The sequence below is a fragment of the Paramormyrops kingsleyae genome, chromosome 10 (assembly GCF_048594095.1).
Source record: "Paramormyrops kingsleyae isolate MSU_618 chromosome 10, PKINGS_0.4, whole genome shotgun sequence".
Lineage (NCBI taxonomy): Eukaryota > Metazoa > Chordata > Actinopteri > Osteoglossiformes > Mormyridae > Paramormyrops > Paramormyrops kingsleyae.
Window position 1 is genome coordinate 34,176,711 of NC_132806.1, and position 24,492 is coordinate 34,201,202.

Here is a 24,492-nt window from a genome sequence, read left to right on the forward strand (position 1 = left end):
AATAGACAACTCCTCTTACCCTCTGTGCTTGGTCCATTCTAAACCCAACTGAAGGCTATCACAGGCAATTCACATCTCAGACCAGTATACCACGAGCACTTTTTATTCAGGTTAAAAAAATATCTGGTTATCTGATCAATAGGCCCTCTAAGACTGCCGATTGGTGTCTTACGGTATTTCAGAACTCACAAGAGTTAAAACTGATCCAAAATTCTTGATGAGCAAAGCTTATGTTCTGAAAATGCCCTTACAGCGCCTCCCTGTGATCGCTAAGTGCTGCTGCAGGAACGGTCAGCAGAGGTCATTCACCGCCTGTGCTCACATTCAGCCATCAGATTCCAGGATCTCCGGATGCTGCTGCCAGAACTGCTCCCCGATGACATCACAGTGATGGGCCGTGACTTTGCTCCTACTCCTCATCACGGTCACCTCCTTCTCCTCCTCATTAGGCAGCCTGACCTGTTTCATTGTCGTCTCATTCACCTGAAACAACACACGTGTATAAATGAAGACCACCCCCCTCCCGCATAGCTCAACTTGGGGACCCCCCTCCTGCCGGACTCACCTTCTCCCAGATGAGGACAGTACCTTTCCTGTACAGCGAAGGTTCATTGTTGTAGTTTACGTTGAACTCGGAAAATAATATTTCATTTTTGTCGGCTGCTACTGTGCCCTACAAGGAAACAGCAAGCTGTAAGGACCTCCCCCCCAGGGGAGGGCCCATGTCACCCTGAACCAATTCTGGCTTAAATACAGAGTCTGTAAGTATGCCCCCCCCCTCGCCCCCCATAGTCCCGCAGCCTGTCTCTGCCCCCACCTGCCCACAGTCCCGCAGCCTGTCTCTGCCCCCACCTGCCCACAGTCCCGCGACCTGCCACTGCCCCCGCCTGCCCACAGTCCCGCGGCCTGCCTCTGCCCCCGCCTGCCCACAGTCCCGCGGCCTGCCTCTGTCCCCGCCTGCCCCTGCCCCCGCCTGCCCACAGTCCCGCGGCCTGCCCCTGCCCCCGCCTGCCCACAGTCCCGCGGCCTGCCTCTGCCCCCGCCTGCCCACAGTCCCGCGGCCTGCCTCTGCCCCCGCCTGCCCACAGTCCCGCGGCCTGCCTCTGCCCCCGCCTGCCCACAGTCCCGCGGCCTGCCTCTGCCCCCGCCTGCCCACAGTCCCGCGGCCTGCCTCTGCCCCCGCCTGCCCACAGTCCCGCGGCCTGCCTCTGCCCCCGCCTGCCCACAGTCCCGCGGCCTGCCACTGCCCCCGCCTGCCCACAGTCCCGCGGCCTGCCTCTGTCCCCGCCTGCCCCTGCCCCCGCCTGCCCACAGTCCCGCGGCCTGCCTCTGCCCCCGCCTGCCCACAGTCCCGCGGCCTGCCTCTGCCCCCGCCTGCCCACAGTCCCGCGGCCTGCCTCTGCCCCTGCCTGCCCACAGTCCCGCGGCCTCCCTCTGCCCCCGCCTGCCCACAGTCCCACGGCATGCAGATTGTCTGCTCATACCTTTAGTTTCTCTTCTGCCTGAGAGGTGCTCAAACCGCCCTTCTGCACCAAATTCCAAAATGCTGTGTTGTACAAGTTATTGATGTGACCTGGAAGGCAGAAGAGACCGACCTCATTACACTGCAGGACTGGGTCAGTTTGCGGCGCACACGTCACACAGGTGTGTTGTGATCAGCTCAAATAAGCAGCACAATGTCATATGACGTATCAAAGCTTCTGGTGCAGAGACTGAAGCCAGAATGCAAGGCAGAAAGGGGGGATGATGACGATGTGTACGGATCGCCGGCTGCATCGAGCTCCATGACGACGGGGACTCACAGTCGGCCTGTCGCCAGCTCAGGTAGTCCTTTAGGTTCTGGTTGCTGGGGTAGAGGACCACCCTGCCGTCAAAGCCTGGGGGGTAGAGCAACGGCTGCTCCCCAAAATAATCACGCCAATGGAAAACATAGCTGGAGGAGAACTGGGAGGCTACATGAGTCACCAGTTTGCTGAAGGGAAGGAGAAACAGCGACAAGGGGAGCAGCGATTGGTGCATTCAGGGTTTGCCGTGATTCTAAGCCTGTATAGTATAACCATAGAGGAGTTATACACATATATATTATATTAAATACATTAAATATTACTTAGCTTTCTAACTCATCCTCGAAAACCTGGTAAATAGTCAACCAATTTTCCAGTCATGGAAAACGCATGGAAATTGAGAGGAAAATGTACAATGTCCTGGAAAATCTTGGAAAAATATTTCAGCAAACCAATAATGTTGGCATATGAAGTTCTGAATATGCGAACTTATTGTAGATTTATTGCATGTGTTAAGTATTTTATTAAAAAGATAAACATTATAAATTCATTAAGTTCTGCTGTTCTGAATTTGATTAAAATGACATTACTCAGAATTCCACACGGTCCTGGGCCAGCTGTGTTTGTATTGAAACAGACTGATAGGTCTTTGCACTGAATTGTATTTATTCCAGGAGTGTTTGCACTGACATTTATCAATAATACACTGAATATTACCCAGTTATGACAAGTTTATGTTTTTATTTAATTCACTTCACCTAAACTATACTTCTACATGAAAGATAGGTTGAGCATTTTATTATGTTCAGAAATTGAAATATATATCACTACTTGTAATATAAAACATATGCTACAGAAAGCCACAAAACATGGAATTGCACAGAATTTCATGGAATTCAATTCCCCTTCCTGAAATTCCAATTCAATTACAGTTTTGCTTCCTGTAGGGATTTTTCCCAATCCCAATCCCAATCCCATTTGCATTCCTTGATTTGAATCGGAATTGATGAACGGCCTGACCCTGCAATCTGAAACACCAAAGACGGAGATCGGAGACAGACAGCCGCAGCCCCTCTACCTGGCTCTCCTCTTGAACCAATTTGAGGACCTCTTAAAGACGAAGCTGTACTCGTCGCTCTGCCCATAAGCGATCATGATGTCCTCCAGCTCCTCCATCACCGTTCGAGCGCTGTGGGTCATGAGACCCAGGGCGCGCTCGTCATTGGGCTTGGCGAAGCTGTGCTGCTCTGCAAACCTGCAGAGAACCATGAACCCAGCAGACAGGGACTGAACACAAACAGAGGTCTGCTTCCGAAAAAACGTATGCAGAACAGTAAGAACTTTGTGGCTATCCAAAACAGGGTTGGGGCCATTCCGGAATGCATTGATCAATTCCAGTCCAAATCAGGAAATGGAACTGGAGTTGGAACTTAAATCTCCCTGAAATTCAAATTCAACTGCAATTCTGTTCCCTGTAGTTTTTTTTCCAATCCCCGCTCCAGTTCCATTTCCTGATTTGGACTGGAATTGATCAATGCATTCCGGAATGGCTCCAACCCTGATCCAAACCTGACACCGACATCAGTGAGGTATGATAAAATAATGAAATACAGTATTTGAAATTTTACATAATGATAATACATACGATTTCTCTGCTGTCCAGTAGAACAGATCAGACTCACCTGTGAAAGTTGCGGCCATCCAGACGCACGACAATGTAGCAGTTTCTCAGACACGTGTCGTCAGTCTCGAAATTGCGGACATACTCGAATTTACTTTTGGCCATGGTCGATCCAGAATATAAATGAAACGACCTTCTGGGGTGAGACTTTATTAGAACATCACCTCCTCCAGCGCACCATGTAAATGACAATGATCGGAGAAGGACCAGATGTTTCCACATAAGGTTTCTGAAAAGAAGCACTAAAGATTAAGCAACAAGACCGTAGTCACGATACTCTATGTTACACTAAAATATTTCCTGCTTCGTGCAGACGGTACATTACCTTGCTATTCAGTTAGATACACACGGCCGTTTCGGTGTCCATGCCACTTTGTCGCAGTTGTTGGTGTCACTTTTAGTTCTTCGTTGATATTTCACCAGTATTCAATTAAACGTGTGATTACTAGTAAACGTGTAACCTCCATTCAGGACCAACTAATGACATTGCATCAATACATACTACAACCTTGTATATACATGCTCTCCATAGAAAAATAAATAATATAGCAAACTAAAAGACAATCAGAATCATATTCCTTCGAACTATTTGAAGGCACGAACCTACCCATAGTCCTTAGCGCGGTCCACCTGCGTCTCCCGTCGTACTGGAAAGTAGAGTGGAAAAAAAAGTTCCGGAAAATATATACTGGTTTGTTAACAAATGCAAATCATGTCAAATGGTAAATAATATCTAAAATTGAAATAAACCTTTTATGGATGTTGGTGAAGTGCATTTTAAAAAGCGAACGAACTTTTTTGGCAGAGCGCATAATTACCGCCGTGTGTCGCCCTCCGGCTCCCTCTTGTGGAGGCCGATAGAAGCTACAAATATTACCGTACGATACACATTCTACTCTAGCAAGCATGGAAGAGAAGGTGAGGAAGGGGCAGCAAAACCAGTGCGTGAAAAGCGAGAAAAAAGAAGCGACCAGTGCCGAGGCGGACGAAGATGACACTGACTCTAAGTTAGATGTAAGCTCTGAACACTTTGATCCGATGTTGGCACTGTACTCCCCGAAATTCAGCCTGCCCTTCCCGGACGTAAGGTGCTTTAACAACGTCGCCGAGTATGAGAGTTTCCTCCGAGGCGGTCGGGGGAGAGCTAAGCCCGAAAATGTGGAGAAAAAGAAGAGGAAGGCGCAGAAAGGCGTCGCCGACCCGGAGAGGATCGAGAGACTGAAGAAGCTGATGGTAAAGGCTGCGCCGCCGGAAGGAGAAGAGAGCGGCAGCTCCAGGAGGCCTCCCCGAAAGCAGAAAGCGCCCAAGAACGTCCTGACAAGGATGCAACGTATGTAAAACCACAGCATTTTAGTAAATATTAATGGTACAAGAGGCTCTGGATGCATCTGGCAGGACGCTCTCGTTATAATAGATGTACGAATAAGATCAGAGATGGTCATTCTTCTCTACAGATACTCAATATTACTAAAGCAATGCTTATTTGTTGCAGTGCATTCAGGCAGTCCGCTGGGGGAGCTTCACCGCTGCGTCAAAGACCGGGTCCGAGTCAAAGTGCACATTCGCACCTTCAAGGGTCTCCGTGGCGTCTGCTCCGGCTTCGTCGTGGCCTTTGATAAGTTCTGGAATATGGTGATTTCTTTGTGTTGTGCTATTTTACTGACTCCTAGGACAACTAACTGACATTATTTAAATATAATTGCGGTATGGTAGTCAAACCCGTATGTAGACCTGTGTGTTGCTTCTGTGTATCAGGCCATGGTGGACGTAGATGAGACATACAGGAAGCCGCTGCTAGGGGATGCAATTCTGCACGCGCCATCTCTCACCGTCACCAGAGTAAGCTCCTCCCCCTCAGCACCCAACATACCCCACCCCACATACCCCACCCGACATAAGCATGTCTGTCCTTCAGCTCTTCGAAAGGTTGAAACTGCAGGAGAGTCCGGAGCCCGGGCAGAGCGGGGCAGCGGGGGACTCCGTGTCAGAGGCTGCTGCACAGAAGCCTGTTTTCCCCACGAGCCGTCAGCCGAGCACCGGGCAGTCGGGGACGGCAGAAGGACAGGGCTCAACGGCCAGAAAGGAAGGGAAAAGGACAAAAGCGGACTACCAAACGGTGCACACACGGCACATAAGCCAGCTGTTCATCCGAGGAGAGAACGTGCTGCTGGTTCACGTACCGCCGTAGGGTCATGGGCGGGTGGGGAGCACAGTCCTGCTAACCTGCTAACAGAGGACTGGCTCTCCAGTCACACTGCTGCTGGGGCACATTTTATACACCTTTAACATCATGGTGGCTTCCTCCAGCACAGGTGCTGTTCCAGTCTGAGAAACTTAATGTTCCCCTACAGGACTGTCAGGAACTCAGCTACATGTAATTTGTTTATGGGAGTAAGGACACCGTTTGATTAGCTTTGTAGATGTATTCATATATCTTTGAAAACCATACCTCAGATGTGGTCTAGCCTTCATACTGGACTAGGGTAACTCATTTAAAAGTTTCATTTGTACAGAACTGCGGGGCAGCTAACTCTGGTACGCCCACCTTTCTGCCCACTGACGGATATCACACTGACCATTTATAATCATTTAATTTTATGGCAAAACATTATCTCCTGTATCAGGATAATTTTTGAAGTGTGTAACATAATAAACATCTTGTAGGGTTTGACATGGCGTCAAGATTTTCTAGATTGTGTTATTTCAAGGAAACCGCATGCAACGATATGGTTTGTCATGAACCAAATCCATTTATTTGCAAAATGGTTAATCTTCTAAAAAAAATCAATAGTTAGGCCAATAGGGATGAATATGATGCTATAGTATCAACTGGCCCATAGGTGTCAGTGTGGCTCCACTGAAGAAGCAGCTTGAGTTTATTTCAAGACCCCAGATTTACTTTTGATTATAGAAGTTAAATATTTGAAGAAAAAAAACACTGGAAACTGGCCATAGTTGTTTTTGTGCTGGGATCATATTTTAAGGCACATATATTAACTGTATGAAAAGCTTTTTTGGCAAAAGGCACAAAAGTATTCTGACAGGGAAGCTGGGCTCAGGGCGGCCTGACCAAGGGCCTCCAGCACCCAGACAGGGAAGCTGGGCTCAGGGCGGCCTGACCAAGGGCCTCCAGCACCCAGACAGGGAAGCTGGGCTCAGGGCGGCCTGACCAAGGGCCTCCAGCACCCAGACAGGGAAGCTGGGCTCAGGGCGGCCTGACCAAGGGCCTCCAGCATCCAGGGGAGCCTCTGTTCTGGGCCTATGGAGTGTGGTAGTCAGGGGCACTGTCAGGTGGGGGTGGGGGGAGTGGAAATGAGAGAGAGAGAGGCTCATGGGGAGGCCAACGGGGCCATACTTCAGGCTACAGCTCGGACAAGCTGCTCGTCATCATCCTGCTGAGATCAGACGTTTGACCTTCATCATCCAGGGAGACTGAGGAGCACTGCGGAGTCCATGTGGTCAACAAACAAAAGAGCAGTTAAGATGGGTGGCACCAAAAGACAGCACCCCCCCCCCCCTCCTAAATAACCCTCTCCCTCAACACCAGGGTTCCGCTGGCACTAGAGAGAAAGATCCAGAAAAGGAGGCAGGACTCCAGGACCCCAGGAAAGCCGAACTGCCAGCCTCACGTGCCCAGGAGGCTCCGAAAGGATGAGCTGAAACCACGTTTTAATTAACCGTTTAATGTTAAACAAAAAAAAAAAATCATGATAACAATCAAAACAGACTTCATGGATTGAAAAAGATTCATTTGCTTTAGGAAAGAGGATGCATGTCTTACATTTGCATAAACTAATAGTGTTTTTAGTAATGACCCTTTCCTACAGAGACACCATGGATGCGGAATTCTTTGTATATATCATTTGATTTGAGTACTAAAGTATTGAAAAAAATTAGACAAGCCCCTTGTGGAAAAAATAATTTTTTAAAAAACATATTAAAATAAGATTTGGTCTTTTATAACATATAATGCCCAAGGATTCAATGGAAGGCTACCATCTGATGTTTGACTAAATAAACAATCTGGAAAAGAAAAGAAAACCCCCAAATCAGCGTAGAGAACGCTCCCTGTGCGTACGCCGGGACACACCAGAAGCACCCCCCCACCACACCTTCCAGGTATGAGAAAATGACAGGACATCAACAGCCTTGGAGGACAACCAATCAAAAGCAGCCTTTCAATGTAACCAAGGGCTACGGCACGAGCTGCCTGCACATGGCTGAAGCGCGGACATCTGTGCAAGCCCGCCGCCTCGTGGGCACATCACACACACGGCCTTCACAGACGCTCTTCACGGGCCTGTGATGGACGCCAAAGGTACAGTCTAACGGTCGGGCGTGGTCCCCGAAGGGACCCCCGCTGAGGACTCACCATCAGGCACCCAGTGCTGCTCCTAACTACGATAATTATATCTGGATGTAAAACTCTGATCATAACTCTTAATAAAAAAATAAACCCTTCAGAAAGGCCATAGAGGTCAGTTTCCTAAATATTCATTCATTCATCCACCATTCATTCATTACAAGTTAATTCCAATATTAACGAATCACCTGTGGGAGCAGAAATTTAATTTCCAAAGTATATAAAGACTCTTGATTACATACGGCAAAATAAGAAATCTGGTTTTCATGGGCCCTCTTCATCAAGAAACAAAGTCTTCAATATTAAACAGCCCATTCGCCGACTCTGCTCTCTGGCGCCCCCTCCCCAATTCAATCGTATTCAATAATGCAATAATTTATTTGTCTGCAAACCCAAAGATATTTACAAGATGACCATTAAGGTTTATTCACCAATGATGTAAAGCAAAGGCAGAGTGAGGTCGGCCGATACTTCACTGGGGGGTCTGAGGCCAGTGGGAGGAGGGCAGCTTTTCTTTCCCGTGGGTAGGCAGTAATGAACCCCCCCCCCCGCCATTTTCTCTGTGCTGTGTTGTTACTGGAGGGTAAGTATTGTGAATTTTCTTTTTTTGTTTAACATCTCATTCACAGAATCCGCCAACAGATTCTCCCTGGAAGAAAACCCAGACAAAAGTGGAGGGAAAAAGAAAACGTTCTTGGTTCTGCACGTATGGAACGGCGAAGCTGGGGGGCTGGGCCTCCTGGTCTCTGCGCGCAGGTCCTACGATCCTTCATGACTGTCAGGTCGCAAAGCGCCCCCCCTCACTGCCCCCTCCCCCGCAGCCTCTCATTTGCCGAAGTTGGCGAAGTTGGCAAAGGCATCCGGTTTGGGGGTCACCATGGTAGGGCTGACGTGGCCCAGGCCCGTGCCCCCGGACAGCCCCAGGCCGTGGGAGGGTGCCCCCATGTTCATGTTCATCGCGCCGTGGCTGACGGGCATGCCCAGGGAGCCCATGCCCATGGTGCCCGTGGCCATCATGGGCGGCATCGCCATGCCCCCGCTGGGCATCATGGGGTTGCTGGGCGGCCGGACGGTGGCCGGCGAGGGCTGCATGGACAGGTTCATACCAGCGAAGCCCTGGCTTACCGTGGCGATGGCTGGCTGAGCACCTGAAACACACACAGGGCGAAGCAAGTTACCATCAGGGAGATTCAACTACAGGCAAATGGGGAAGGAACCCATTAGTCTGCTTAAACTGCCTCATCAAAGCGGGGGTGGACAGACAGGGAGAGAGAGAGAGAGAGAGAGAGAGAGAGAGAGAGAGATAGAGAGAGAGAAGGGCAGATAGAGAAGAGAGAGAGGGAGAGAGAGAGAGACAGAGAGGCAGGGGGAGAGGCATGGGGAGAGAGAGAGATGGAGAGAAGGGCAGATAGAGAAGAGAGACAGAGAAAGGCAGAGAGGGAGTGAGAGAGAGAGAGATAGAGGGGGAGAGAGAGAGACAGAGGGAGACAGGGAGACTCCATCATCAAAAAGCCTCCAAATAATCGCTGGGTTTATCGGGACCAAAATCCAAAATGTACCGTTTAAAGATCTCAGCTCTGATGCATGAGAAAGGTGATCAGGGTCTCGCCAAATGCATTAAACATGACGACACTGCAGAGATGAGTGCAGCTCCTGCTCTTATCTCTGCTGTCTGAGTGTGTGTGTTATCTACAGCCTCACCCTGGGACCGGGCGGCTCCACCCACCGGCCGCTGATGGACACGGCCCAGAGCACTGCGATGCTCCCGCGGCTTTGGCTGCGACCGTCAAACTTCCTGCCTACCCCGAGTCCCGCTCACAAGACATGCTGGGACAGCTCGAAAACAGCTGCCTAGAATGACCCATGACCCCCCATGAGGCTCAGACAGAGCCAAGGGCCCCGGGCAGAGGTAGACATTTCAGGGTCCAGAAAGTAAAAATCCAAACCAGGATTTTGTTTCAACCATCCAGGTGAGTCCTCTGACTGTGGGTGCGTTCGACTTCATGCAGCCCCTTACATCGCTGGCTTAAAGCAATGCATTCTGGTCCTGACGCAATTCATCATGGTTAGATGTTTTTGTCAGACCTCAGCCGGCACTGCAAAACGTCATCACGTTTCACCATGTCACATGGTACAGAAACCTCGCGAGAGCAAGACGACTTGAGACAGATTGTTCAGCACAAACCGGAACCTCCGTGATGATACAACTTTGCCCTTATTGGCTGAAGATTTTAGTCACACGCATGACGTTTGTATCACAGGAAGTTCTGATGCGTAATCTGCTACTTCTCCCAAATATTTTACCTGGTAAAATAAAGTTTAAATAAATGACATAAATGCTCTAAGAGTACACGCAAGTTAGTGGTTTATTTATTGTTAGTTACTGTAATGTTGAGCTGCATTATTTGTTTAATCGTCCAATCTGTGAAGAAGACATTCAAGTAAGAATTGCATTGTACTCTGTACATGACAATAGTAACTTTGAATCCTTGAAATACATGTATTTGATCTTTTTCCTGGCAGCTATCTTTTTACACAGAGCCACTATACACAACAATTTTATTCACTGCTAACAGTTTGTATCAGGAGTTGGTTATTGTAAAAGAAGTAATGTGCATGCAGGTGATATTTGTATAGATTATCTACACCCTTCTGGCAGTGCTGCCACTGCAGTCAGGTCTCACAGACTACGAGGAGTAGAAGTTGTCCGACTTGGCTGCAGTCAGTTTATACCCCTGCAGCCGCCGGCAGATCTCGCTCCACGTCACGTCAGCGGCAGACAGACCTAAGCCCAAGTCGAACGCACCCTGTGACTCTTTATATTCAACTGGTTGGTTGAAACAAAATCCTGGTTTGGATTTTTACTTTCTGGACCTGAAATATCCACCTGTGGCCCCGGGGGCCCCCGACTGTGACGGCGCTGAGATGGAGCCTCACCCTGCTGCTGAATCATGGTGTTCAGGCTGGGCTGGGCTGGCTTGGGCGGCTGCGAGCCCGGAGATAGGAAGTCCAGGCTGATGTTGACGCTGGAGTCTGACCACGTGGCTGGCATGGGGGCCCCAATCCCCGGCTTCGGCGCTCCCATCGGCTGCGGCATCATGGGATGGCTCAGGCTTTGCAGCGGCTGCGGGGGGGATGGAGATCATCAAGCGAGGTTCTGCACAGCGTCCGTCACGGTGCAACCCCTGGGGGCCTCATCTCCCCCCACAGCGCGCAAAGGCATTCCACAGCCAGCTCACTGCATCTAATGGCAGTAAACAACTTTGAAAGCAAAAGTTTGACCTACTTTTCAATGTCACTTTTTCAACATGCAAATAGGTCCCCTGCATCAGACTATTTAATTTAATGGTTGGGTCCCCTCGCCCTGGCATTCCCTGGGGTGTGGAAATGATGGGGCCGACCTGGGGGGCGTCTGCGGGCTGTGCTGACACTGCATGTTCCTGTCCCACTCGCCCTTCCATTCTAATTCCTCTCGCTCTCACCCAGGGTTACCACTATATGGAAAAGGTTCAGTGTTTAAACCAAACCAAAACTAAGCTCAGCATCATGGAGACGACTCACAGCCATCTGTCATACTTTAACCTTACAGGTGACCCAAATGCGGTCGGGTAACCGAACGCAGTTCAAATCATCCCAGGATAACATGCAGCTGTAGAAAAATTTCTAGAAATGAGTGATGACCAATCACAGGCTAGAATGCTAAAGAGCATGACATCATAACGAGCGTACCTGGGACTTGGACATAGGGATACCCGTGCTCTGGGAGCTGCTGAGGGGAAAGGTCATGCTCTGCGAGGCGCTCAGGGTGGGCTGGACGGGGGAGGGACCCATCAGGTCCAGCAGAGCACTGGAGGGCGCCGGCTTGGCCTGCATCCCGGAGAACAGATTCATGGCAGCAGGGGGCGCTGGCGTGCTGCCGGGAAAGGCATTCCAGTCGCCGAAATCATCATTCACGCTGGAGGCTGTGGCTGCAGAGGAACCAGAGACAGCTATAGAGTGGGAAGGAGGTCCCATCGGGACCGGAACATAGCACTGACAGGACAACAGGACCATGCTTGGGCTGGCAGGCAGTGAGAGGGGCACCTGGGCATAGGACCCCGCACACGCAGCCTAGCGATCACGCCAACAGGCGCCGAGGTGTCTGTCCTCATTACTCTCCGAGGTGAAGAGCTCCACCGGGACCCGCCCATTAATGTTTCAGTGCTCCGCTGGAGGTGGCCGCTCGCCCGGGAGGATATGCCGTCCCCCACCCCCCCAGCCATGGTTAGGACCCCGTGAGCCGGCTAACGACGTACCGGCTACCGTGGGGACGCTGGCAGGAGCAGCCGGAGACGAGAAGCTGGCGAAGTCACTGATCAGGTCTGGTGCTGCAGGGAGGAGGCAAAACGGCAGCGCAATTACCCACAATGCCGTTAGGCATCACATGGCACACATCTGCAAGCTGAATGACTGACTGCCTCCCCGAGGTCCGCGTCCTGCAGGTACTGAGACCAGGTGTGCTCATGGTCATCAATGCAGAACTTCAGGACACCTGAAGTTGATCTCGCATGAAATGTCTTGTGAAGCTGGAAAGTTGGATACGATTTGATGAGCATGGATCTAAAGATGTCGCCTAGCCATTCCCAGCCAGCAGGGGGAGCCATCTGCCCAGCACTCGGGTTCCACTGGGCCCCATCTGGTGCACTCCGCGCACCCCCCACCCCCCAGGCGCTCGTCCGAGCCCCCCAGAACCGCTAACGTGGGCCTGGGGATCTTCCAGATCTCTGCCACAGCCCCCACATTCACACATGCATGGACCACAGAACATAAACCCCAATGGAGTCTGGTCACATACAGCCTTTGGCTCTTCAGGCACCCTGATGGATGATGTGGCGACAGCCAGGCCGGTGCCGGGATCGAATTCACGCTTCACAACGTCGTTAACGGTAATTATGTCATTTCCCTTAAGACAAGGCGGTCGGCCAATAAACACTCTTCGGCTTTCATATGTCGAGCACGTCTGGAAATGGACCGAGTCACGCGGACCAAGAACCGGTAAGCGGGAAGGAGTCGCGAGGCCACGTCCTGCAAGCCGCCAGGCGGCGCCGGGTCGGGTCCAGGGCGCGGCTTCACCTGGGGCCGCTGTCTGGCGGCTGCCGGAGTCCACGACCAGCAGGTCCGCCAGGCCTGTGCTGGAAGACGGACTTGCTTCTGTAGCTGGAGTCTGGACCTAAGCGACAGGACGCCAGAGCGGAATCACACTGTGAATCACACTGTGAATCTCAATCGCACCTGAGGCTGCCACTCCCCAAAACAGACACTAGATGGCAGTGACACCTTCACACACATGCGACTACAGAGGAAACTTACTGTCAATTATGAATCATGCTGTTCGGTCACAACAAACGAAGAAACTTCCGCAAACAAATCCATCCACACCCTTCGATTCTGCTAAACATGATGTTTTACTTGCTACAAAAGACCATCTGATACAATAAAATCCATTTTGTGAGACGACTGATTATGTATCCAAGACAACTACAGGGCAGCCTACAGTTTGATAGGGGATCAGCGTGTGTCTGATGCCCTCAGCTTACCTTGGAGGTGCCGGGGCTGCCCTTGTCACCCGTGTAGTGGGCAGCAGCGCCCAGGTCCACGGTCTTGGAGGGGACCCCCCCTCGCTTGCGTGCGGCGCTGCTGCTGCCGCTCTCCTTCGCCTGCGTAAGGCTGGTGTTCCTGGAAGTCGTCTCCTCTTCCTCGTCCCTGAACTCGGACCTGCCGGCTCGGCCGTTGCGGGCTGCACGCTCCCTGTCCTCCTCGTTGTCGCTGGACGAGTGAAATGACAGCAAGGAGTCAGAAGGAGGGAGGCGTGTCCAGAGGGCTGCCTTGACCCCAGCGTCCCCGTGTGACCACACGACTCCATCTCGCTCTGGGCACGAAGCTCTGCTGCTTTCAGTTAGACAACCTTCCGGCGAGGAACCATCTTCCCTCTTAATTGCAAACAAACGTCTCGGAAGCTGGAACATTCTAGTGCGGGACGCAGGGCCGAGACCAGTGATTCTATACCCGAAACCACAGGCTAAGCAGGGAAGCAGTGGTGTTCGGGGCGTTCACCTTCCAGCTGAGGCGAGAACGGGCCCCTCCCCTGCACCTCGCCCCTACCTGAACCTGTCGGGCGAGTCGTCGCGATCCTTCTTGCGGAACTTGTTGATCGTGTCGTCGATGGTGCTCCCAATCTTGTCGGTGATCTCGCCCAGCTTCTCACTGAAGGGGAAGGCCTTGCTCTTGTCCCAGTCATCGTCCCACTTGGACCTGGGCTCCGATTCGTATTTGTCCGCTGCGAACGGCACAGAAGCCTCATTCCCGGATGTGTAATCAGACTCAGGTCAGCAGATCTGAGATGGGAGACGAGGCGAATCCACGGCCAGCATGGGCCACCGCGCGGCGCGACGATCTGATACGACGAGACGCTCGCTAAAAACGGGGCTGCCCACTTACACATGCAGCTTATTTAAATGTTAACAAGTATAATCTGTGAAACACTTCAACACATGTGACACCTTTCAAAGGCCGCTGATGGTGAGCAAAATGAAGGCAGAACAGCTGCCAATGACCCCCCCCCCCCCCGGTGGAAGACGGGACCTACAGTATCGGAAGCCCCCCATGCTGTCGGAGGACACCCCGATGTATTTGTCCTTGTTCTTCTTGGCTTTCTTCCTCTCCTCCCGGAGACGGTCGTCATCTTGCACGAACTCGACCATCTCCTTCACCTTCTGCCGCACATTGATGCCCTGATCCTTGCCGTTTTCGTCTGCGTGGGGACACACAGGGGACACGTGACACGTCTCCCGAGGACAGGATGGGTCTCCCCAGGAAAGGATGCCCGCTCTGGCCCTTGACCCATCTGAAACGTGCCGTGGTGCCCTCACGGGACTAATACTGTCCGTCCCACTCCAAACTGCACGCTTTAAACCCGCTTCAGGGACCCAACGCTACCCCACAACCTGCAGGAGAGCAGGCAGCTGACATCACCATAGAGCGAGCGACAGGTCAGTCTTCAAGACATTCCTGATGGCAATGCCCTCAACCCCCCCCCATGGGACCACAGTGACATACACCGTAGGGACGCGACAGCTTGCCAGATCAAATTTCTGTAAAAATAGCTCTCACTGTATGAAATGGCTCACCGCTGTAATGCAGAACAGCGGACTTCCACAGAGACAAACATACTCACCCACGAAGTGATAGCTTTCGATGGAGCGCAGGTCGTAGACGTGCTCTCTGGTACTGGTGACGACCCGCTCCGACCCGTTCTTGATGAGGTATGCCAGCAGCAATAAGGCCTGGGGGGGAGGGGGGGATGTCACACCCACTGAGAATGCCCCTGCTTGCTCATTTCAGCTTGTTCACCTGGGAGGAACTGGAAGTCCAGCCAACCAGCTAGACCATGTGACCAAAACTGCAAAGCCAGAGTGCCATCTTCTCCCAAATAAAACATCACCCCCCCCCCCAAAAGAGATCGATAGTCCCACAGAATGGCAGGCATTTGACGGGGTAAAGCTTCTGTACTCGGTGGAGAAACACAGACAGGTAGGTCCGCTCCCTCAAAGTGTCTGAGACCCCTGCAGTTTGCCCTCCTTGCAGTTGGGGGGCAGTGTCACACCTTATAAACTCTCCTCCAGCTCTTCTTGTTGTCCTTCAGCATCCTGGTCCATAGCATGTTCATAACCTCGGGGAACTGCTCGTACATGAACGTGGCCCTGCGTGAGGATGGGGGCACAGCGGCAGTACATGTTAACCCCAGTCACCTGACCACATTTAGGCAGAGATGCGATCCCCCTGATTAGTGTTCCGGTAAACATGTCATATCGGGGGAAAGTGAAACTAACTAAACTCATTTGCTTTAAGATAAAAAGATTTTACTTTGATACTGTGAACTAAACACAGAAATGTAACGTTTTCCCACTATGCTAACATCTTCCAGAAAACAGGAATGTCGCTGTAAGGGGAATGTCACCTGGCAATCTCCCCCATGAGCTGCCCCGAGGGCCCCCAGGGGTCATCGTTGGTGGCTTCTCGAACCTTGGACTCGATCTCTGAATAGTTCATGACCACATTGGTGCTGCAGAGGGAAGGGCACAGACAGAGAACTATGACAAACGCAGCATCTTATGTTTTATGAAATCAAGCATTTTTTATTTTTTTTAAAGACGGTTCTGATTTATAGGCCAGCTGTGTTATTGGCACGCTTCCCCCTTGGGCCCCAGCCCGGATCTCTGGGGAGCAGTCAGAAATGCGACTAGGGCCAACCGCACACCTTGGGCCTGAACAGCAGTGTGTGGAATTAGTGGTGAGCTAATGGGGGCGGGGCCACATGCACCATGAGAGACGCCCACTGGGGGCGGGGCCACGCTGGGGCAACATGCACCGCGAGAGACGCCCACTGGGGGCGGGGCCACATGCACCGCGAGAGACGCCCACTGGGGGCGGGGCCACATGCACCGCGAGAGACGCCCACTGGGGGCGGGGCCACATGCACCGCGAGAGACGCCCACTGGGGGCGGGGCCACGCTGGGGCCACATGCACCGCGAGAGACGCCCACTGGGGGCGGGGCCACGCTGGGGCCACATGCACCGCGAGAGACGCCCACTGGGGGCGGGGCCACGCTGGGGCCACATGCACCGCGAGAGATGCCCACTGGGGGCGGGGCCACGCTGGGGCCACATGCACCGCGAGAGATGCCCACTGGGGGCGGGGCCACGCTGGGGCCACATGCACCGCGAGAGACGCCCACTGGGGGCGGGGCCACGCTGGGGCCACATGCACCGCGAGAGACGCCCACTGGGGGCGGGACCACGCTGGGGCCACATGCACCGCGAGAGACGCCCACTGGGGGCGGGACCACGCTGGGGCCACATGCACCGCGAGAGACGCCCACTGTTGCTCGATGCTAAATGTGCAGGAGCCCAACAGGGGGCCAGTAAACAAGCTGAAACGGAGCCCCACCCGAACAGAGTGGTGCGACTAACAGAACAACAGCAAAGCGCCTGAGGACGACGTGCACAGAGGTGCAGCGGGGGGCGGGGCTTCAGTGGCTCATGGGAAAAAGACCGACAGCATTTAAAGAAAGGGGGGGGGGGGGGGGGGTGTGTGACTGCAACAGGCAGCTAGATGCTCTCAAGATGGCAGGAAAGACAGCGGAAGCCTCACTGGCTGCAAGCACTTTCACAATCATCACTGGTACAGTTTGCTACAGCTCATGTGCTCTGCTCTCATTTGGTGGTGGGGGGGGGGGGAGGGGGGACTCAGGGCAGACACCCTGGGTTATCGTGTGGCTTTTGGAGTCTGGGAGCCATTGCTATGCAGACGGTGCCGCCTGAGGCAGAAGGCGTACAGGTCGGACGCTCGCCGCAGCTCCCGCAGCTTCATGCCGCCGCTGAGCCTGTACGCCCCCCCACACAGAGAGCTCTCCTCAGGCACTTTGGAGACCAACCCCAGACAGGAGGAACACGCTTTACTGCAGGATTAATTTTCCAGAGTGAGTACAGCATTTGCTGATTGCTGTCAGTTAATTCCTGATCCCGCCTGCCACTCAGCCCATTGGCTCACCGACCTCATGACACGCCCACTTATCCGTGAAAGCGCATTCGACCGGAGGAGGGATCCCTGCACCCAACAGCTCACCCGTCTGAACTACAGGCAGCCGCACTACAGTCCGTTCCTGACAAAAGACAGGAAACACATTCTGTTTGAAATCGATCCCCTGACAGCTGAAAGTTGAGACGTATGCATACTTCACTGCACCGTATTGAAGGTTATAAACTGATTATGAGCCGAATGCAGGGACTTTTGTAGACGACTGCAGCTCTGTCGATGGGTTTAATAGCCAGTTTCTGGTGCTAAAGCAGAAAAGCCGGTCAGGAAGGGGTCTCCCCGTCACGACGCAGACAGACCTCCGTGGAACGCGGGGGTGTCCTGGCAGTGGCCGGCCCGGGTCACCCTGCAGATCTGCAGACCCCCGTAGCGCAATTAGCTCCCTGGCAGATGGCTGTCTGGCACAGCAGCCGAGCTACACGCTTGGGTCACCTGGCAGAACACGGGCTGCCAGAAGACGCGGCGAGATGGCAATGGTAGAAGCTCTGTGCGCCACGGGCCTGGGGGGGCCACAAGAGGAGAGCGGAGGAGCTACACTCACTGCGTTTCTGTGTATAAGCTCCGACCGTGACAGTCAGCGCTGGAGGGGTGGAAACTGACCGTCAGGGCGAAGCAACAGTCAACTCAATAGTCAATGCAGCACTAAAGTCAGCTTTGCCAGGGAAAGGGCTGCAATCGCTGCCAATTTCTGTAAAGAGGGCACAAGCTGTCCTAAAGCAAGCAAAGTTATGGTGCATCGCTGAGCGTCTCCTGTGTGGGACAATGACAGGGCAGCAGCCCCTGGTGGACCAGTAAGCTTCTAACCATCTTATGATAAAATGCACACATCTGCAGGGGGGGGGATCGATATCAAGCGGAATGACGGCCTGCTGACTCATAGAGGGGGGCGCGGTGTTCGGACAACCTCAGGTACATGTGGGAGACCCGGGGGGACAGAAGCAGGGAGGGAACAGAGAAACGCCCCTTTGTTGCCAAGCCTGGCGAGCTGTGCTCATACGGGACACTTACATGTTCACGGGAAGGACAGGACCGCAAGCCAGCCAGCAACAACAAAAATAATAAGAACCCCCCCCACGTGTTCCATTGCCGGTCGTACGTTTGTCAGGTAGCTGGTAGACGAGAGACAGGTAGGGGCGGGGGTGTTTGGGCTGGTAAGGAAAGGACAAACGAACAAAGGACCCAGCATGCACTAAAAGCGATTAGCAAATTATTATTTAAAAAAAAAAAAAAAAGAAATCCATAAAAATGTCTAGTATAGAGAGAGCAGCGTGCATCTCGCTCTGGCTGGCTGTCACGTCCCGGGCGAGAAAACGCTGACTGTGGCTGAGGGGTCACCGCAGAGCCACAGAAATCCCCACCTCCTTCCTGTCATCGAGCACATCGTGTTTACACGCCGCGGTTGGGCCTCGCCCTTCGGCCTGCTCACGTCTAAGCGCATAGTGAGCTCTCTGCATACTTCTCTGCATATGCACCAACGGGATGTTCCGGGGAGAGGTGCACACGCTCTCGCTCGAGGCCGTGGACGAGGGCGCGTTTGCTGTGGGGAAAGAGGAAGCGTGGAAACGCGGAACATCTGCAACGCAGCTCGCAGACAGGGTGAGCAGGTACATCTGCAAAGCAGAAGACAGGGCGAGCATGACGGCAGGGCTGTGTCCTAGCCAGCCAAGGGAGTGGATCACGATAACAAGAGCTCTAGGCTTCTTCCAGACACGCATTAACACACGTGAAAGGAGAGAGCTGGAGAGTGCCGGAGAGGGCCACAGAGAGCCAGAGAGGGCCACAGCGTGGCAGTTCAGCTGGCCAGATACGCTGATGGCCCTCCAACCCACACGGTTTAACACATTTCTCCAAAATCACTGGCTAACAAGTCTGTCACATGCTCGTGTGGGATGGCTACCCCCCCCAAATCACACTGGGTGTGGTGAGGCTCCGCAAAGATACCTCAGGCCCCCCGGAGAGACACACATGCATGGCCTCTAACCAGACTGCGACCGCGCCTGGTTGGAAGGGGAAGTCCTCCTCTCTCGATCACGGTTATAGCTGGGCTGTACATTTGCCCACCAACCCAGTGCAGCTATACTTAGTGTTCTGCCGTGACATCACTCCTGGGCAGCTGAGGAGCTCACCCCCGCCACGTCTCCACGCTTGGGGGAGGAGGGCATGCAGAAGCCACGCTTCAGCACAAGACCAGCGACTTCACAGGACTTATATCCACTGTGTGATCAGGGTGATCAGTTTGACTGGACAGAAAAAAGGCTGGAATATTTAACATGTTTCACTTATAGCAAAATTCAGATGTCAGATCTCTAGTTTAATTTGACACAAATATTTAATGGACATAATAAAACAGAGGTTTGGAGTAAAACCACTAGGGCATGTTCCTGCGCCAGTTTAAACAGCCCGTACACAGGAACAGACTTTTTTTGATAATTTCCTCTTGTAATGGAAGCTACAAGGCAAAATGTTCTGTGACACCTGATATTACTTACTGGAAGACAGAACCGGTTCCAGCTACTTATCTCGGGCTGGAATTGAATTGGAAGGAAAGGGGAGCCGGTGGAGGCGAGATGCCACGTCGACGGCACAAACCCAGCATTACGGCTTGGAACAAAGACTCTAAAGGTATTGCCCTCCCTGCGGAGTCTCTGCACACCTGAAACTCACAGCCATGAAATAAGCCACTCAAAGTTTAAAAGAGAGAGAAAAAAAAAAACGCGTCGGATTTCCCCGCAGAACTTCCACTATACTGCCAGCTTAAACAAAATCATCATAAAGTTCCCCCTGAACACTCAGAATGGTTTCTCCTTTGGAGATCACCCCAGTGAGTTTGCAACTGGAATAGCAAAAATAACAAAGCACAGTAGTCATCGGGACATTTCCTAAGACACGCCAGGAGTTCGGGTTGGCAGCTTCCAGCACAGCGTCTCTCAGAAGAGTTTTAATTGGGCGGCTCAGGATCACCAACAAGCCCATTCATTCAGCTCCAATGAGGCCTGTTTAACAGACATCATAAGTCTGACACGCACCAGATAAACAGGAAGAACCGGTTTCAGAGGACTCTCAATCTGGTTTAGTTCAGAACAGATTTAATGTTAGACAGAGCCGGGGGGAGAAGAGGCTCTCAACAATGACAGCTCCCAGTCAGACTGGAGGGTGTTCAAGGGGCAGTACGGAACATGAAGCCCCACTCACTGTAGTCTTACCCGCTACATGCATGTGTGTAAGTGCAGACATACACAGATGCAGGCAAAGCGGGGGCATGTGCAGATGCACACCAAGCGAGGGCATGCGCAGATGCACACCAAGCGAGGGCATGCGCAGATGCAGACAAAGCGGGGGCATGCGCAGATGCAGACAAAGCGGGGGCATGCGCAGATGCAGACAAAGAACCTAAATGAGGGTAGGCAGAGGAATGACCAGGGCAGCTCTTCTGCCCATGGCACCAGGTCCCCAGCCGCAAGTGCAGACATCCTGCGTGGGAAACAGGCAGCCGTGCTTCTGAGCTTCGTTGCAAACCAACCAAACCTTTGGGTTTCGCAAGTGAAACTGGTAGCTGAAGTGCCATTTGCGACCCCCGATTGTTCCCACCATGTTTCTGTTTCACCTTAACACATTCAGTTATGTGCTTTTGTCTGGCTTGAGGGGGAATGCTGCCTCGTCCCGGTGACACACGTCAAAGGGCTCTCCCACCTACCGGAAGAGCCGCATGGTAACTGCTTCTGCGCAGACTGCTGACTCAAACTTTATAGTTTCGTCAGTGCGAGGAGGTACGCAGCCTTTGCAAAGCGTCTCACTCACTCAGGCTCCGTCCTCTGTTAAAAGGATGTTCTACTTAAAATGGAAGAGAGTAAACAGATGAGCCCTGAACACCATACTGCTTCACACCATGTTGGGACTTAAACCAGCCACCGTTCGCATAAATAGACAGCATACAGGCTTTACTGTGTACAGACATACTTCTGGCCAAGTCACACAGCTACAGCTTTTTAATAGCCTCTGCCTGGAAACAGAATCACTACGAGGGCTGCAGTCTGAAAAGGGCACAACAGAGCTCCCTGAATCTTCAGACTCATGGTAGGTGGGATTAAGGCACACTGTCAATCAACGGCTTTCTAATTCACTTCCAGTTGGACTCTTTCATGATCCCCATTGAGAGTATCAAGGGGGTGACTGACACATGGTAATCATACACACTCCTGAGCCTTTGGCCTGCTATAGCCACAGTAATGTCCCTTGCAGGAATATTCCACTTAGACAGAATGTAATATTAGAGTCAGTCATATGATTGCAGTCCAAGCCAGAGGTACAAATCAGATTTACATACTGTTCTAATGTATAACGCTTTTAAGATCCATTCACCGCATGTCAGCCTTTGAAAGGTCACACATTTAACAGCCCTGTCATACAGAGATGATAAACAGGCCAGCAGACATGCTCTAAAGCCAAAATGTCTTTCTATGCCAATCAGGTCACAACATGTGCACAAAAACACCGGAAAATTCAAGGACAAAGCGAACCGCCAAGTAGGGAATTTATAAGAAAGCATCAGAGGCAGCCTCATGGAAGTCGGTGTGACGTAAGGTCAGGCAGAGGCACCCGCCTACGAACGCTCAGCTACCGGTTTACACCCACAGGACCCTGTATCTCTACTTACACAAAAAAGGTCCCCATTTGTGAATGATGCCAATATACTGAGCTGATTTACAAGAGCTTAATTTCAAAATCACTTTGTATCAATGACACGTTTCGGTTTAACCCTACAGCTGTGCCTGAGACTGACCAAAAGCAAACAGGCGGCTTCACACTGGTGCATCTTCAGTGCAGGAAGGAGAGACACAGGAAAGCCTTTAGAGGCTTGTTTTTGTTGCTTTTTTATTTTAAATCAGGACAGCATCAAAGCCCCAAAGCTGGAAGCTCACCCTGGTCTGCAGCTACCTTACGCTGATACACGCAAAGGTGCATTGCACAACAGGGCCAAGACAATTCCTGTAACCCCAAGGACTGAAGATTAACATATTTATATATCAACAATTAAAGGAGAACTCGCGTTGTTGAATATCCTAGGTCCACAGCATCAGTAATGTTATTTAGATTGACAAAAAACAGGTATAAAGGCCAAAGATGGAACACAGAAAAAGCAGACCTACAAGAACAAGCAATAATTTTAAACAATTACTGTTTGCCAAACATAAACCTGTAATAAATGGATTTCATTCAAGCAGCAGATTGAATACCGAGATCTAACTATTACAAACAGGAGCACCAATTTCAGCAATCACTGTGGGTCAAAGTGCTAGAGATTATGCAATTAGAGTACACAGAGATAAATGAAGCACCACTAGCACTGAACACGTCTGTCATTTTCCTACAGTTCTGGTATTACTCTCTACACTCAGATCACGTGGCTTTATGTAAAAGGCAACAGACAAAATTACATTCTTCATCCATGACATGGCACAAATTCAAAACCTCTCATAGTATCATATACGTTCAGCTTTTCCCGCACAGAATCAGCTGATGAAAGGAAATCAAACAAAAAAGACCAGAAACGTCTCTGCTCCAGCACAGTAAACAGTAAAGCTGGACATATGAATGATGGAAGCGGACACTGAACAGTGGAGCAAGGGGACCGCTTAGCACGGAGCCAGGTGCACGGATTTCGACGCAAAAGGAACTGATACACACATAATTTTTCCGGGAACTACCAAATATCCATATTTTGTTGAATAATTGAGCACCACGCAGACAGCAGAAAGTTTTCATGACAGATCATGTTGACTAAAGATATTAACGACTTACTGATAACCACACAGCAAAACACATAAGGAATAACTATCACACAGAGAAAGGATGTGGCAAAATACGCAGAAGGGCCGCTTCTTTCACAAGAAAACCGGTAGGGCAGAGGAGTGATCCTCCTGTTAAAGCCGGCGTAAAGTACAGTGACACGTCTACCGGGAAACTACGAAGCAAACGCTGTAAAATCCGCCGCGAACCGCGCTGGCAGCTCTCTACGTCCAACAAAGGCGGCGGAACCGCAGTTTGCCTGGCCTTAAGTGGGCTTTCAGCGGCACTACTTTAGGGGGAGTGAAACCTGTCAGCGATCGGGCCCCCGGAAGCGACAGCAAAACCACCTCAAGCCACGTAGCAACAGCACCAGTGGGATCAAAAAACGGAGATCGGGTATCGGGGTTAGGATTACACGTGTTTTTTACCCGGAGAGAGTTATGTTCAACCAGAGAAGGAAGAACAGCAGCGGCAGCAGCAGCAAAAGGCGGCAGGGTCTCCCTACGCCGGGCCTGGTCTATTAATAAGATGTTTAGGAGGAGCGTCTGCGGCTAGGCATGGCAGGACAGCTGTCCGAGAGACTGACAACGCGAACCTGCTGTTATTAATAACAACAATAATGAACTTATAGCAGGAATAAACCGGGAAGGGGGATACCGGGGGGGACGTCGCTGATAGCCAGCAGGGCTACCGGCTGCCGTTGGCATGTCCACATACGTCGACGTAGTTTGAGGTTACAAACTCAGGTACGAAAGCGCGGAGAAGCTGACAGAGTTGAGGATATTTAACAGCGGAGCTTCGCACACTAAGGGCCGTCAGGGAAGCCGCGCAGGGCCGCCGGCGTGACGTCAGCGCCCGGGAGGACTCGGGCCTCCGAGCCGAGCGCACAAATTCACCTCGGAAACGACGGCAATACTTACGCTTTATCCACCAGCTCCCTCACTTTCCACATATTCAGCATCTTGGCTCGTTTAGAGGGCCTCTCCGCCTCAGCAACCCGCCGTCCAGTCCGCTAAAAACCACCGATTGACCGCGATTTCTGACACCCGAAAGTCAGTGTCACCAACTCCGAGAGAACTCCCCGGCTCTCACGGCGCCTACTGCCGAGGGCCGGCTGGGTTACTACAGAGACGACGTGCTTCCGACGTAATGCGCATAATACGTGTCGGGTTTGTGGAATCATGGGACATGTAGTTCTACTGGTCTTCTTACTTCTCTTTTTGATTTATGTAGATTTCAAATA

The 24,492-nt window shown here is 51.9% G+C and overlaps 3 protein-coding genes across 6 annotated transcripts; 1 reads left to right on the forward strand and 2 right to left on the reverse strand.

Moving 5' to 3' along the window:
• Positions 1-87: 87 nt before the first annotated feature.
• Positions 88-5,223, reverse strand: thg1l (tRNA-histidine guanylyltransferase 1-like). 4 transcript variants are annotated; one of them, XM_023844672.2, is made up of 9 exons: positions 5,034-5,223; positions 4,073-4,112; positions 3,791-3,910; positions 3,467-3,694; positions 2,863-3,039; positions 1,803-1,972; positions 1,485-1,573; positions 566-673; positions 88-483 (listed from the first exon to the last, which is right to left on the reverse strand). In XM_023844672.2, the coding sequence occupies exons 4-9, from the start codon at positions 3,685-3,687 to the stop codon at positions 325-327; spliced, it is 924 nt and encodes a 307-aa protein (XP_023700440.1). In that variant the 5' UTR covers positions 3,688-3,694; positions 3,791-3,910; positions 4,073-4,112; positions 5,034-5,223; the 3' UTR covers positions 88-324. The 4 variants fall into 4 exon arrangements, with proteins under 4 accessions (XP_023700440.1, XP_023700439.1, XP_023700438.1 ...); XM_023844671.2 differs by lacking the exon at positions 5,034-5,223 and adding an exon at positions 4,216-4,359; XM_023844670.2 differs by lacking the exon at positions 5,034-5,223 and adding an exon at positions 4,216-4,359 and having other exon boundaries at positions 3,467-3,707; positions 3,791-4,112.
• On the forward strand, positions 4,372-6,141 carry lsm11 (LSM11, U7 small nuclear RNA associated). Its single transcript, XM_023844677.2, has 4 exons — positions 4,372-4,795; positions 4,958-5,097; positions 5,221-5,304; positions 5,381-6,141. Exons 1-4 carry the CDS (start codon positions 4,372-4,374, stop codon positions 5,651-5,653), a joined length of 921 nt encoding a protein of 306 aa, XP_023700445.1. The 3' UTR covers positions 5,654-6,141.
• A 987-nt stretch (positions 6,142-7,128) lies between these two features.
• On the reverse strand, positions 7,129-24,381 carry clint1a (clathrin interactor 1a). The gene is made up of 12 exons (XM_023844685.2): positions 24,170-24,381; positions 15,825-15,929; positions 15,471-15,567; positions 15,042-15,150; positions 14,454-14,618; positions 13,970-14,144; positions 13,405-13,633; positions 12,941-13,037; positions 12,124-12,195; positions 11,558-11,796; positions 10,766-10,952; positions 7,129-8,976 (listed from the first exon to the last, which is right to left on the reverse strand). Exons 1-12 carry the CDS (start codon positions 24,208-24,210, stop codon positions 8,654-8,656), a joined length of 1,839 nt encoding a protein of 612 aa, XP_023700453.2. The 5' UTR covers positions 24,211-24,381; the 3' UTR covers positions 7,129-8,653.
• Positions 24,382-24,492: the final 111 nt, after the last annotated feature.

Coding starts and splice junctions, on each gene's coding strand:
- lsm11 (XM_023844677.2), top strand. CDS start 4,372: ATGGAAGAGAAGGTGAGGAAGGGGCAGCAAAACCAGTGCGTGAAAAGC. Junction 4,796..4,957: donor CGTCCTGACAAGGATGCAAC/GTATGTAAAACC, acceptor TATTTGTTGCAG/TGCATTCAGGCAGTCCGCTG. Junction 5,098..5,220: donor TTGATAAGTTCTGGAATATG/GTGATTTCTTTG, acceptor TCTGTGTATCAG/GCCATGGTGGACGTAGATGA.
- clint1a (XM_023844685.2), bottom strand. CDS start 24,210: ATGCTGAATATGTGGAAAGTGAGGGAGCTGGTGGATAAAGC. Junction 15,930..24,169: donor AGGGAGCTGGTGGATAAAGC/GTAAGTATTGCC, acceptor TTCCCTCTGCAG/CACCAATGTGGTCATGAACT. Junction 13,634..13,969: donor GACTCGCCCGACAGGTTCAG/GTAGGGGCGAGG, acceptor TCACTCGTCCAG/CGACAACGAGGAGGACAGGG.
- thg1l (XM_023844672.2), bottom strand. CDS start 3,687: ATGTGGAAACATCTGGTCCTTCTCCGATCATTGTCATTTACATGGTGC. Junction 3,040..3,466: donor GATGGCCGCAACTTTCACAG/GTGAGTCTGATC, acceptor GGTTCTCTGCAG/GTTTGCAGAGCAGCACAGCT. Junction 674..1,484: donor AGGCAGAAGAGAAACTAAAG/GTATGAGCAGAC, acceptor GTTTCCTTGTAG/GGCACAGTAGCAGCCGACAA.